Source organism: Drosophila bipectinata, chromosome 2L (assembly GCF_030179905.1).
Source record: "Drosophila bipectinata strain 14024-0381.07 chromosome 2L, DbipHiC1v2, whole genome shotgun sequence".
Classification (NCBI taxonomy): Eukaryota; Metazoa; Arthropoda; class Insecta; order Diptera; family Drosophilidae; genus Drosophila; species Drosophila bipectinata.
The window spans coordinates 19,553,218-19,567,587 of record NC_091736.1 but is presented as its reverse complement, the minus strand read 5'-3'; the positions used below and the strand labels follow the sequence as shown (position 1 = coordinate 19,567,587).

Sequence of the window (14,370 nt, the reverse complement as noted above, 5' to 3'; positions counted from 1 at the left end):
GGCCTCCTGTGTTAATGCGACTCCGTTTAAAGCACTGTCAGAATCAATTACGTGCCGGGGAAGTGACACCAGCAAGGACACTTTAAGCGGCTGCCGTAATTGTAGGAGAGAGAGCTCTGTCTGAGTGATCCTGCTACCAAAAATTATGTATTTTAACGGCCTGTGTCCTTGCCCATTGCCGGCAACGATAAATCCCCACAAGGCAACAATATTTGGCCACTGGCGGCGGATCCTGCCTTAAACATGCTGTATTTATGCCACGGCGAGTGTGCCGCTCCAACTAAGGGACCGAAGCGATCAGACTGGAGCAGCGCTCTTCAGTTCCCAGAATATCGCCCGAGATCAATCTTACACTCGTTTGATTGCATATTTTTATATGGTAGTTGGGCACATCGTTCGCTCGCATCCTTTTTCGGTGATGCCGTCGCCAGGCACCCTGCTCCGCCCTCCTCCGTTTGTCGTCTGCCGTCAGCCGTCCTCAGTCCTCCGTCCTTTGTCCCAATCCTCCCCATCCGACCCCTCAGACCGACAGTCTCCAGCCACCAGCAGCCGGCGACGTCTGTTTTGCTGCTACTCGCTTTTTGCCTTTTTTGAGAAAGGGCTTATTTTTCGGTGCCCAGTGGAGGACAAAAATTCCACTCGTTTAATTGCGAGCCGCCACTGGCAAGCTGCTGGTTCTTCTGGCATGCAAGACTATGTGGTGGTTCATGAAAACTAAGATACATGTGTTAGAAATTGGACCTAATATCCATATACCTGAGTACTCTACTAATTCTAGGTCAATCCCATAGCGTATGTAACTCTTGGTTAGAGCAATCCAGTCTAGTTAGCAGGATTGCGGCCATCCTCGAGGGCAACAGAATCTATCCACTTTAAAGCGATTGTCTCTTCGAACCTCTTGGCGTAACCTCTGGGGGGAAAAGGGAGCATTACGCACAAATCTACATACATATGTGCCTCCGAAGGTCTGGCCATCTACATATGTCATCCTCAATGTGGCACATTTGGCAAGAACAGTCGACAGACGCCGGAGTGGGATGATGAGCAAGTCCAGGCTCCAGTTCCACATCCAGCACCAGTAGGACTGATTGCGTAGACGTGAGGACACGATGGCGCCAACAAAGTGCGCATGTTCAGGCTGGGACTTGGATGGCCAGGGTGCGGAGTGGGAGTGGGAGTGGAGTTGGTCGCAGATGGTACCGCCAGAGATGTGTAAATTTAGTTGGACAAATACTGGGGTGCAAGTCAACCCACACTATGCTCGGATTTACACTTTTTAGGACTGCCATTGGGGACAAGCACATATGCAACACCATTGAGCAGCTGGGGCTGAGTTGCACTTCAAATAGTCAGCAAGGATAAGGTAATCGTCACCCTAGTATTACCCTCATACAAGATAACTATAGGCCCCGGGGGGGGTGGCCGTTTCGAGACCCCTCTTGGATGTACTAACGCTGGTCATTTAACGTCTGGACAGGTACAGGTGTTGCCGCACTAACGTTATCTAGAGAGGAATTATGAAGGAAGGAAGGATGTGGCTTAACCATATCATACATCCCACATTTAAATAGGGAATAAATGGATCAAATTAGTTCTAATCTTAACTGCAAGATAATTCCGAATCAGATGCAGAATCAGATATTATACAAAGATACATAATGACTAAGCTATCGTTAGCTTATAAGAGGTCTTATAAATTGAGGAATTTTATTTAAGAATCTGAATATTAATAACCTGCATTCGTCCTGAGAAAGTTGATGCTGTGGAGCACTCGTCCCTGATTATTGCGTGCCCAAGTGTTATTAAACTAATTTCGAAGATATGTAGACAAGGCTGCGAAATGATTTCAGATTCTCTCACGCAAGCGAGTGGAGAATGTGGAAAGGACCTCCGTTGTTCGGTCTGGACGAAATTGCAATGGAGTACGCCCCCACGATTGGCTTTAAATTTTGCCTTTAAATGATTCCGAAGGAAAGGTAGAAGAGAGAAGGGTTCTGTTATTAAAAGCCAACCAGTAGGCCGAACCTCCAGTCCTCCTTTTAAACGTATCTGTTTCGTGCGGATCTCGACCAATTCCTCCGAAATAGGTATCAGGGAGTAACCGGTGAACGGTTCTTTCGTCGGGGGTGTCTGGGAAGTACTGACTGGCTGACTGGTTAGACGGATTCGAATGATCGACTGCATCGCGAATCATTGGCGCCAGGTGACACTTACGCATGCCAAGATCGACTGACGCCGGCGAGCGCCTAGCTCGCGTCTGCGCACCGCACCGCCTAGGCTGTCGATTTAAATTCCTGTCTGCCACGTCAATTACGCACACAAATAGCAACAAAAAGTCGCGGCTGTACTGAAATTATTGCAAATTACGTGCTAATTGGCCACCACAGGCCCCCGTAAGTAGGCGGCGTACTGTGTAGTCGCGGCGCAAAATGGGTCATAATCGGGTTGTTCGGGCCTTCGACCTGCTCGGCCAGGTTCTAGCCACATTAGGAGGCCCAAAGCAATCTAGATGGCCGAGCATCTGCCCCAGAGGCTGGCCAAATAGTTTATTTCGAATATTTTACGCGACAATTGCTAGACAAACATTTGGCATGCAATGAAGAGTGGCCGTCGCGCCGCGTCGCCTAATAGCTTTCCTCCTTTATTTTTTTATATTTTTTTTGCTATATATCTGCAGCCTGGTCAACTGCATGCAGCGCTGTGGCAGTGGCAGTGCACCGCCAGTCTGGTTTTATTTAAAAATTGTCACTTGCGCCTTGCAATCGAGGCGCCAACGAGTTGTGTGTCCGCGTGTGTGCCTCAAGGAACACACAGTGCTGTGGCCCTCCTACCCACCTTCCCGACCCACTCCCCGCCACTTTCGGCGCTGAAAAATAAGCATTCGTATTCGCATTTGCATTTGTATCTGAGTGACGCCAGCTGTACAAATATTCTCGGAAATCGCCCTCCTAAAATTATCCGCACGGGCCAGAAATCACTTTACAAGCCCTGTGACTTGATATTTGTTGGCTTTTTATCTCTTCCTGATACTGCTACGGAGATTTTTATTAAAAAGGTCACATAGCTATGGACTCTTGAGACATACTATGATGACCATCTGTGTAGAGTACCAGGACCTGATACATAAGCTAGCTTAAGTCAACAAAGATCGTAACAATATTAGAGAAGAAACAGCCTAACGCTACTCCCATCATGGCCGAGCTTAAAATAGCCATATTCCACAAAAAAAAAACCCAACAACAGGCAGTTTAGCATGTAAACAATAAGCCAGCCGGCGTCTATTTTTAACCTTACCTTTATAACGAGTAGTAAATTTTTGGTTAATTATCAAAGTAGTCCAGCCAGCGGCAGTGTTAATTTTTACGCATACTAAATGGAAAGATCACGCCGACCCATCCGATCCCGGCCAGCATGTGATGTGATGCCAAGTCGGAGCGCAGTTCCTCCCTCGCACCACCGACTCGATTTCAAATTAGATTTATTTTTCCAAACAGACATCGGCGAATGGCGAACGGCGAACAGCGAGCGGCACACGCGCAAGTGCGCCCCGAAATAGACGCTCGCTGGCCAGGCCAGGCCAGGCCAGGCCACACCTGTGACAGGTGCGACAATATTTGACGTCTGCTACAACTTAAAGCTGCAACTACAGTTGCGGGGTATTTTTAGGCGACATTAAAGCCAATATTTGCGCAACAATTTCTCAGCCAGCTACCACTAAAACAACATCTCGTCACGACATGTGATGCACCGGCGGAGGCCGAGTGCCGTAGTTTATTTTCTGTTTCAATTGTTTACACAAATGCTAATTTTTGCCGGTTGACGACGCCGCTCCATGACTCCAAGAACGCCCTCGCCAGGTGCCCGTAGATGTCCCCTTCTCTAATGGTTCTGCAGGTGCACTCAAAGAATAATCTGAAAGAGGGGCCAGAACTCCAGATCCTTTGGTGGTGCAGAAACTGTATCATTTCGAGGCCGACTCAGTTCGACTCTTTTTTCGAGTGTGGACCAGGTAGAGGCCGACTTTGGCATTGTCTTCGAGAAACGAAGCCGAGAAGAAAGCCGGCCTTTTAATGTGAGAATAAGTCTTATTAATATCAGAGGACTGCGCGGCAGTTCCTGGCCACAGTCGGCATTTATTCGCTTCTCGCCGTATCCCATGAATCTCTGCAGGGACTGCGCTGTCGGAATATAAATTAGCTTTGTCTCATTTAAAGTGCGCTTTTGAAATTTATTTCATTACTTTTTTGATGATCTTTTGATGATTGGTTCCATTATTTTGCCTTAAAAATTAATTTTTTCCACAACCAGAGCCAGAGGTAAAGATAGAGGGCAGCACATGGTTCCTGAAGAACTCTTACGAAATGCCCCCAGTTCACGATCTGGCTCTGGGGATTGTAATGCCGCCAGTTCAACGAACCTCCAAAATCTGCCGACTCTACAAAATACGTATCACTCCTACCGGCACTACAAGTTATGGTAATTCGCATTTGTTGCAGTCCCATCCCATTGGTAAGCAATAATGTTAATTCATTGAGAAGTTCATGTGGGAAAGTGGTCCGCTTAGAGCCGAGCTGCCATCTGGCTGGATTGCAATACCTTGTTTTATTTGCGTCAGATTATGTTATGCAAAGTTATTGGCGAAAGTCATTGTTGGAAATACAAGTTAGTTAATATATTAAGGTAGAATATTTGGGAGGTGCCAGTCATTGTCGTTCTGAGATTCCGGCTATGATAGGGCGCACAGGTTCCCTGCACCATGTTGCATCCCAGTCCTGATGTTATTCGATGTCATAGCTATACCTACGATAGGTATGTGCCGAGTCATTTGCCGAGTGATTGGCAAAAATACTTAATTGTGCTAATATTTTCCGTTCCGTTGTCTCATTACCATGCCATACCATTTATAAAAAAAAACAGGCAGTCCGATGCCGATTTGGACGCGCTTTAGAACAACCTTAGAATGGAATAAACAACCGTTTTATATCGCCATAAATATGCTGATGCAAGTACGTCTCGGACTCGGATTCGATATTGCGAACCACCTGGTTCGAGTTGAATAACGCCCAGGCTGGGGGGTTCGTTCTGATCTTATGCGCTGTTCTGTTCTGATCGGAAACTGATCTAATTAACCTGTTCCAATCGGGCTGATGTAATTTAAGCCGGCTATTGCACTGGGTCAACTAAATGCAGGCGCAGCGGCATGATTCTCCTTAGCCCCGGCATTAGCATAGGTAACTGTTCCACATCCACTAGGATCGGGTACGTCATGGCCGGGGTGCGCCTGCACCGCTGTATCGGGAGATATCGGCGCTGTGGGTCTGATAGATTAGCTAACAAACTTATTTCTGAACCCGATAAGGACTGCGAGTGCTGTGCGTTTTGGAGCCATTTGGGGATCGAGTTCGGGTTCGGGTGTACTCGAGGCTCGAGTCTCGAATCTCCAATCGTTCGCCGGCGTTCTGTGCGCACCTGTTGGGCCTTTGCTTTTATATACTATATGTAGCACCAAATGGCTTGTTGCAAAACGATAAGATTACTCAACGTACAGACATAAATCACCCCTTTGCTGGTATTTGCTTTTCTCCTCAGTGCGCTCGCACCCAGGTGACTAATGGGTCATCCCCGACCCAACCATCCACGACTCCGAAATCAATGAAAACTCCACTTCTTACAGACAGTCAGATTTGTATATTTTCCGGTCTTATGGCACTTATGATTACAGTATTACATACAACAATGAGATTACAATTTGGGGCGTTAAGGAATATATGGTAGTTGGGGCGGAGTAAGGCTCCGAGCTCCCTGCAAAAATAGTTGAGGCTGTGGACTGACTTCCTCTTCAGCTTGAGGCCTAGACCTCCCTAGTATGTACATCAAGACGCTCTCCTTATTGTCCGAGTTAAGATTGTAACGATTATTGTCTTTTGGTGCTGACTACTTTGTACTGCCTTCAACAGTTTAGTGGCTTATTGTCATAGTTTCCGTAAAAGCGACTCTAAATTAGGATCACATCGCTGCTAGCTCTACTCTATGCTAAATATAGGTCTAAAAATATCCATGTTTATGGTACAATGCGGTATGCTCACACTGGGCATACCGAAAGTGCTTATGGCGCGTTATTGATTTCCCCTCGGTGTTTCTTAAAACGAACGTATCCGAATCCGGATCCGGCTGCTACAACTACGAACAAAGCTTTGAAAACTTTTAAAGCTATTTGGCCACCTGTGACCTATGGCCGGAATGCTGCAGGACGCACTCGTTCGCCTCTTACTCGTCCTTCCGGCGCTTCACCTTGCCCTCCGTTTGGATCGTCGCCGTCACGGACTCCATGCACTCGGCGATCGAGGGCTCCGACTGGTCGGCGCTGTAGTCCTCTCCGGCCATCCGGCTCAGCGTCAGGATGTAGGAGCAGGCCACCCGCAGAACGGAGAGCTTCGAGAGCTTCTGGGAGCTGGCATAGGCGGGCACTGCCCGGCGCAGGGTCTCGTATGCTGCGGAGATGGTGTGGACGCGGGTGCGTTCCCGGGCATTGGCCTCGATGCGGCGCTCCCTGGTCATGTTCTTGTAGTTTCGCTGCTGGTGCTGGCTGGGGTGCTGTGGGAGCTGGTGCGGTGCGTGGCCCTTGTCCTCGTCGCTGAGGCTCAGGCTGAGGTCTTGCAGGGGCAAGGTAGCCGCTACCTTTGGCACCTTCTTCTGCAGCGATTTCTTCAGAGCTTGGGGCTTTCTACTCAGCTCAGCCTCTGGCTTGACATCGCTGTCTGTGGCGGTGGAGGACTTTCTTTTGGTGACCAGAGCCAGGGGCTCCAGCTGCTCCGGGTGGGGGGCAAACGGCCTGTGCAACGTGGTGACTCCCGGATGGCGGACAAAGACGTGCGCCGGATTCGGCATGGCCTCAGGACCCACGGGCTCCTGCAAGCGCATGGAGGAGGCGGCACTCGGTAGGACCAGGGGCGGCGAGTCCACCGCCGGAGGGGTGAGTACTACGGCAGAGTCGGCGGACGAGGTGTAGCGGATGCGCTTCTTGAGCGGACCCGTGGCATTCATGCTATAGCTGCCAGGGCATGGGCAGGGCAGGCTTCCGGACCCCGAGCTGGTGCCGACGACTTTGGAGGGCTCCGAGCTCTTGCGTTTGTTGCGGATCAGGGCGATGGGCTTGCACTCCGGCGATCCGAGCTCTTCCGGCGCTTCCTTCGGTGCGAGTGAGTTGGGAGCGGGACGGCCACTGGCACTGCCGTGCTCGGCGGCGTGCTCGACGGCCAGATCGTCGCCGCCTTCGCTCTCCGAACTGGCGGAACAAAAGCCCGCATCACGGTCGTTGGAATTGGGTGAATCTGAAAAAGCAGAGACCAAGTTGAAGAGTTAGTTGTCTTCTATCTATGACGTTTGTAGCGCCCAACCGGTTATTTATTAGCAATTTTAAAAAAACCCCCGTTTTCGCGGAACAGATTCCGAAAAGGGCTTCGGCGGCACCCGAATCTGCGTTTTAAGTTTCGGCGCCGTGACGTCTGAGTAGAGATTTGCGTGGACACTTGCCCACTGCCACACTTATTAGACGGCCACGAGTATCCATCAAATCTGAATATCTAAAAATCCTATTTAAAATCATAATCGGAATGACGTATTTTATAATCTTATTACGGGTATAGGGTGTAATATGCCCTCGGGTCTTCCACGAGTTTAAGCTTTGAGCCTATTATCTCGGCAAGATAATATTCCATCGAAGGGGAGCTACCCGAACCCTATCCCTTACCCTATAGTGAGCTCCAGTGAGCTCTCCCTTTCTCCAAAAAAAGCCTCCATTATCCTGGTGCACTGCCAGACCAGGGCCGAGATCGGCGAGTACAAACGAAAACGGGGCCGAAAATGTAAATTCAAATTATGCACCGCTGACGAAAATGAAACCTGTTCTCGAGTCTACCACTGACCTCCACAGGTATTTAAAAAGCGTTTAAGCGCAGCTCACTTGCTGAAAACAATTTATTTCGCGTCTGGCGAATAAAGTCAGTTCAAGTTCAGCGGCAGGCGGCAGGCGGCTGGCAGCCACTGCACCAGAAGCCAACAACCCGGCTGGCAATTAATAAAAAAAAAACAAAAAAAAAACTCAAAACAAATAATGTGCATTCGGGCAGGCCAGGCAGATTCGTATAGGATAACGTACACCTCGATGTCGCACTAATTAACCCAGCAGCTGTCAATGGATCACGCCTAATTGTGTGCTTTTCCGCCGCCAGTCCATAACTTGGCAGAACATCTGCCATTCGATAGGTGTGTGGAGGTAGGTAGAGCTCTACAAAATTTGTTTTTTTGCGCTTGAGCTATATCACCTCAATGATGCTGATCGTTTCTTGGCACATATTTGCTCGGCGTTTATCCGAGGCGGGCCAGACACTGGAATAATACCCATTTTGCGGAAGGGAGTCGCTTTTTGCATGTTGACACAACTATTTATAAGCACAGTTTGCCGCTATCTCTTCTAATTTTAGACAGATAAACAGCGATCTGGCCAGGCCAGGCGAGTGACTGACATTGCAGCCACGAAATCAGGCTGTACAAATATCAGCAGTCCTAAGATACAACATCCGAGCCGTTACCATACAGTCGGGCTCTAATTTATATTTGGACAAATGTTTGCTTTGAACCGCCTCGCTCGTTTCGGCCAAAAAACACCTGTGGAGCACCCGTATATTCAGCCTGATACCAAGTCCGGGGTTGTATTCCGCGTCATATGAGCGCGCTTCGTTATATTTCCGATGGGGTTTTTGTGGGCAAAGTCTTTGGGGCGCCTTTTCCCCCTTAGATGGCTCCGGAAATCGGTTTATTTTGCACATCCGATCCGCTTGGAGGCCCTCCACCCAAACCCATTACTTTTAACCCGAAATTTGAAACAGTTTCCAAGATATTGACCTTTTTTTCCAAGAATGAATGCCCTCCTGTGAAAATCAGCCAAAACCTACTTTAAAGCGGCAGACACTAACTGTCAGAGGCATCAGAAAATCCCGTATTCACGCCAAAAGTCACCGAAAGGTTATCATCTTCATAGGCGGCTTTTGGCTGACGGCCGGCCGGTCCACTGGGAACCGTTCCGTGTGGGAAGCCTCTCTTATCACCTCAGTGTGTGCCCGTACATACGTACGTGCATGTAAGTATGTCCGGCGACTATATTGTGGTGTATATTGTAGTAAAATGACGCATCACTTTTATGAATGAATCGCCAGCGCATCGCGGGGAGGGAGTTTGCAGGTGCACTTGTCCCACTGGAGGGCTAGTTGCTCAAAAAAAAGGAGCCTATCAAGGTTCTTACCTTGCTGGAGACTCGAGTTAGTCACTGGAATAGCATATACATAGATTCAAAACTGGGTTGATTAGAACTATCTGAAGAGATTAAACCTGAAGACTGGAAGTACTTTATTATTCACCATTTAAGCTGATTATTTAGGTCGAACTACAAACCCAAAGGATTGTAGTTGAGGGTCTGATTTCTTTTGGTGGAAGAAGCTATAATAATAAGGAATTAGTATTAAGTATTATTGTCATTTTCAGTTATGAGTTGGTGAATTAATGATAACCTTTAAACTTTCTTTAAAAAAAACTCCCAAAAGATCAAAGTGATGCGCCACCCGTTCTGGAGCTTCCACCCAAAGCCCAAACCAGGATGGAAGTTCGGGATGAACACCATTAATTTTAAATATGGTCAACAGCTGCTACCCTTCTGGGGGCCCTTACTCCAGAGTTATCAATTCGGAGGACCCAGCAAAGAGTACCAGCTCCGGCCATAAGCGCTCTGATTGCCTGAGAACAGATGGCGCCAATAACACCGTCTAGCAAATGGAAACTGTCGCGGCAGTGCCACAATCGGACGTTGAAAAACAACAAATAGCGAAGGCCCCCGACCGCCAGGGTGCCTCCACGGAGTGCCAACTGCGAGACCGGAAACTGTCACTGCTCAAGCTCATTGCCAGGACACCGAAAGTGCCGAAGAACCCGCGAAAGTGAGTCGTTAACTGGCATAAAGCACTTGAAGCAAAGTCCATGCTATCAGCTCGGATGGGAGTCACCTTCAGGGCATTGATTCCGAGGGCCGATGAATCCGGGGTGGGGGTGGGCAGCCGCAGCCTCAGTTCTGCAGAACAGACAAATTGCCAATATGTCTGGCGACATCGTCATCCCCAATTCATCCCAGAAGCTACTTGACATATGCAGCCCAGACCCCACATCCCGCCACCATCCCCGAGCTACAATGGCGACAAATAGTTGGCGTTGTTTACGCGTCTGTCCTGAGTGTCTGACTGTGAGTATTTGAATTGCCACCCCAAAGGACTCCACAAAGGACACTCCACCCACGCTGGTGTAGTCTAGTGTAGAAGAATATGTGACATCAGCTGGCGGGTTTCGATTCTCGTTTCGTTATTGTGCCAGCTGCTTTGCTCGCTAATTAACTCCGCAAATATTGCTTGCGTTTCAATTACAGCAGTACACGGCGAAACTTAATTGATAGCAAAATGAATCGGAGCTGCCATATCCCAAATGTAACCCAAGTTCAGCGCAGTGCCCGCCAGAAGCGCTGTATGAGGACAACAGGTGCCTCCAACTCACCTTTCATGATAATTGCCGCCAGCTCCGATGCGCTCAGGTGCATGTAGAGTTTCTCCGGCTGGACGCTTGCCATAGCTTGGGTCCGAAGAAATAAATTTGGGAATTCTTGGAGGAGGGAGCGCGTAATCCACAAACAACGTTTCAGTCTGTTTTTATTTTTTGTATTTTTGAACGATGCTTCACCGCGGTTAATATTAAATTATTTGCGAAAACTGATTAGATATCAGGAGAAGCGAATTGATATCTCACGAACTTTATTAACTGGGCTTCCTATCATTCGCCCTCAGAACTTAGAACTCTACGGTCACAGGAACTTGAGCACTTTCTTTAGCACTTCAGAACAACAATCTTTTGGAACTTCGAGGTTCTTTGCATTTACGAGACTGCTCGGCAGACAAATCCGACATCCGACGGCAGCAGGCTACGACCGTTCTCGTCGAGTGGATCTGAGTATCTGAGGCGACGGTTTCAGTTCGATTTCAATTGTATCTGAGTGTCTGTATCTGAGTATCTGTATCTGGCTTCGTGCTCATGCTAACAGCACACGCGGTCGAACCCGACTGTTCCCAGTTCGCTGTCGAGCATGTTCGCTCCTCGCAGTTTTATGAATGAAAGTGTTCCCTGCCTATGAAAGTGCCTCCATTACACTTAATTAAAAACCCTTTAGATAATTGCACATTTTATTAGCATGGCTATCAGCCCCGATTCCGATTTGAATAAATCGCAAAAGACTTTCAGGCCCCCGAGAACACTTGCGATCCTGTTCCATGAGTTCTGCATTTATGGGAACATAGCTCAGAGCCTCATGCTCAGAGCCAACTGCTGGCAAGATTGGGATTATCGAATTGGCCAACACTGGGGGCCATCAGGCCTGTCAACCGCAGGACTTGGAAACAGTTTCACTTTTTACTGCCAGCCCGCGATTGCGCAGTTGGCGGTGAATGCGTCATAGCCACATGGCCTGCACCTGCTCCTGAAGGCTTACACTCCTCTGACGTCTTTGTACGGTGTATGATTATGGAATTACTTACTTATATTATCCAAATCAGTTACTGCCCTCGCCACTCCTGTGGCGACGAACCCCCTCCAGCCATGACCTTTCGATAAGGGCGGCTATCAGAAACGTGCATCACAGCCTCCCCTTCCCCATCCTCCCGAAGAATCGGAAATTGGCCGGCATCCTCTTGTGAGGTTTCCAGCCCATAATTGAGAACCTTAGCAAGCCGATTACAGAACACCCTTTCCCTTGCAAGAGAGGCTTCTAATGTAGAGCTCTTGGCAAAACATTGCGACTCCCTGGTAGGGAACAGGCCTCCGAACAGAGGCGGGAGCGCCGCACATGCAACAAGTGAGGCATGCAGCATGTTTATAATGAAAACGCTGGGGCATAAACACACGCACTACAGCCACAAAGTGCTGGTGTTGGAACCGCGGCGTTTGCGGTTTTAATTTACGCTCTCCACTGTAATAAACGCACGAGGCGAGATCTGGAATAGCGGCGATGATAGCGGGAGGCCTTTCCGGCTGCTCTGTGGATAGTTCCTCCCAAATACCACAGAAGGCGGGAAAGTGGCTTTCAATGGCCGAGGCATAATGTGTCCCTGGTGCTTTCGTTTGGTCCTTTTGGGTACAGATACTCTCCTCCGCAGCCTCTCTATGCGTTCCAGCCGGGCATCAACAAAAAGGAGCAATTCTAGGAAAAAGTTTAAATTTCGCATGATCATGCCTCTCGTTCCGAAGCGGCACAAAACAAACCGAAAACCTGCCGCTGAAAACGAGGGGCAGATCCACCAATATCGTTAGGGCTCCGCTGTCCGTCCCTCGGTCCGTCTGTCCGCTGTTCCTGCTATCTGAGAGTCAGCAGATGTACTCCGGCTCGCCGGCACGAGTGGCTGGGCTGTCGCGCGAAATACTTTTTGAATGATGACTTTCGTTTTAGGAGAGACTTGTTCGGCTTTATAAGAATGCGACTGTGTTGCTGCAACAGGCTAACCTGTTTCTCCTCGGCCCAGACAGGGTACGGGGACAGGGTGGGGGAGCCTCCACATCGTCGCCGCTGAGGTCGCGATCCGGCTTTTTAGGCGTCGTCTTCTTTTGTCAAGCTGGAAGTTCAAGGATAAGACGCAGGCTGGACTGCCAAAAATGGTCTGTGGACGTGTCGGCGAAATTCGATCGCTACCTTTAAAAAGCATCCATTTTTTCCTTGAGCCCCGGCTAGAATTACTTTGGAAATATTCGGGCTGCTCTTATTTTTGTACGACATTAGCTGAAGTTGCAGTTATTGATTTGGCTTCTGTTCGAGGTTCGAGCTTCGATGGCCAAATCAGGGCAGGAATCGTTTGGCTTCTGTGTCCCGAATCGGGGAGATTGACTTACCTTATCCCCTCGAATGAAGCACGATTACAATGATAATAACACGCACCCTACCTGCTTGCAGAGAATCTGCATACCCTCTGCATACCGAGGCCCTTACCTGGCGCTACCCGCGCGGCTTAGGTTACAAAGTCTCGATCGCTAATTGCTTTCAGTCTGCTTAGACTAATTTCCGGCGCTTGCCAGACTCCCGGGCGATTGATAGATTTCTGGAATTACCCACACGGCAACTAGGTAGTGCCGCCTTCCCAGAACCACCCGGCCTAATGGCTGTTGCACCTGATTTTAATGTCTTGTGGGTTGTCGGAGGATCGTCGGGCCACAACAGTTTCCACCCCGCCTTATCCAATTAAAGAGACTCGCATAACGGAGGTCACAGTCGCAGTTAATGTGGCAGGCATTTACCCTCATCCAGCTGGCTCCACGTGACGCGATGGGGTTACGTGCTGCCGCCTCGGATGCCAATGCCACAGGTGCTCCGCCAAAGGACACACACACACACATCCAACCTTCGGGCATAACTCTGCCGTAATAAGCACATGTTTCTGCATGTGACGTCACGTTATGGCAGGACCAGCTCCACCCTTGGCACGTGGTAGAGGGGATTATTTGCTCCCCAGCACAGCATCATTCACTGGCATATGTAATCCTGGTTAAATTGGCTTGAAGTAGTTGGATAGACTAAGAGATGTTTAGATTTAAACGGCGGTCTTTAGGTCTTTAAGCGGAGCATTAAATTCAACGTCAATCACCAAAACATGAAGCTGTTTAGGGATGTTTACATTAGAGAGATTAACACGGAAGCAGGAAAGCAGGCAGGCAGGAACTAGGACCTACAATCTGTTCACCACATTTCCAAACCCAATCCGGCGTATCCCAATTCGGTGGCAAGTTAAATGTTTTGGAGTGCGGGTGGTGAAAGGATTGCGGCAGATCTGAAGATACGAAGTATTTACAGAACCAGATGGCACACATGGGCACCTCCTCGGCGGACGGAGACACTTGGATAGGGCCTCGGCGGATGGATCTCAGGGTGCCAGCACATGTGCACAGTCACGGGTCAGGGGCGCATATGAAGTGTTTTCCAGCAAAGTATTTAATCCCCCAGACAGTCGTCTAGCTACACGCCTGGCGACCTTTGGCGGCGTCAGCCGGATTGCGATTTTTCATGGAAATTGCATGCACGCTGTCGGCGGTGCATATGCTGACCAGAAGGACTCGCATCCTTGCTGGCTGGGTGCTGAATGTGTGAAATTTGCAGCCAACTGAGCGCTGCCTGGCGACAAGATGTCTTGGCATTCGGCGTGGGAATACTTTTGGGAAATTCTGGGTGTGCGTCTGGGAACATTACTTCTCGGACACATATGTTTCGGCCTGAGCTGGGTAATTCAGGAAACCCCACTG

At 49.1% G+C, this 14,370-nt stretch overlaps 1 protein-coding gene across 1 annotated transcript; it reads right to left on the bottom strand.

The window, feature by feature from the left end:
• Positions 1-5,673: 5,673 nt before the first annotated feature.
• net lies at positions 5,674-11,072 on the bottom strand. The gene is made up of 2 exons (XM_017239051.3): positions 10,594-11,072; positions 5,674-7,331 (listed from the first exon to the last, which is right to left on the bottom strand). The coding sequence occupies exons 1-2, from the start codon at positions 10,664-10,666 to the stop codon at positions 6,268-6,270; spliced, it is 1,137 nt and encodes a 378-aa protein (XP_017094540.2). The 5' UTR covers positions 10,667-11,072; the 3' UTR covers positions 5,674-6,267.
• Positions 11,073-14,370: the final 3,298 nt, after the last annotated feature.

What these genes read in the sequence shown, in the direction of transcription:
- net (XM_017239051.3), bottom strand. Translation starts at nt 10,666, where the DNA reads ATGGCAAGCGTCCAGCCGGAGAAACTCTACATGCACCTGAGCGCATCG. An exon ending in GGCGGCAATTATCATGAAAG is followed by an intron (nt 7,332 to 10,593) that starts GTGAGTTGGAGG and finishes CTGCTTTTTCAG; the next exon opens with ATTCACCCAATTCCAACGAC.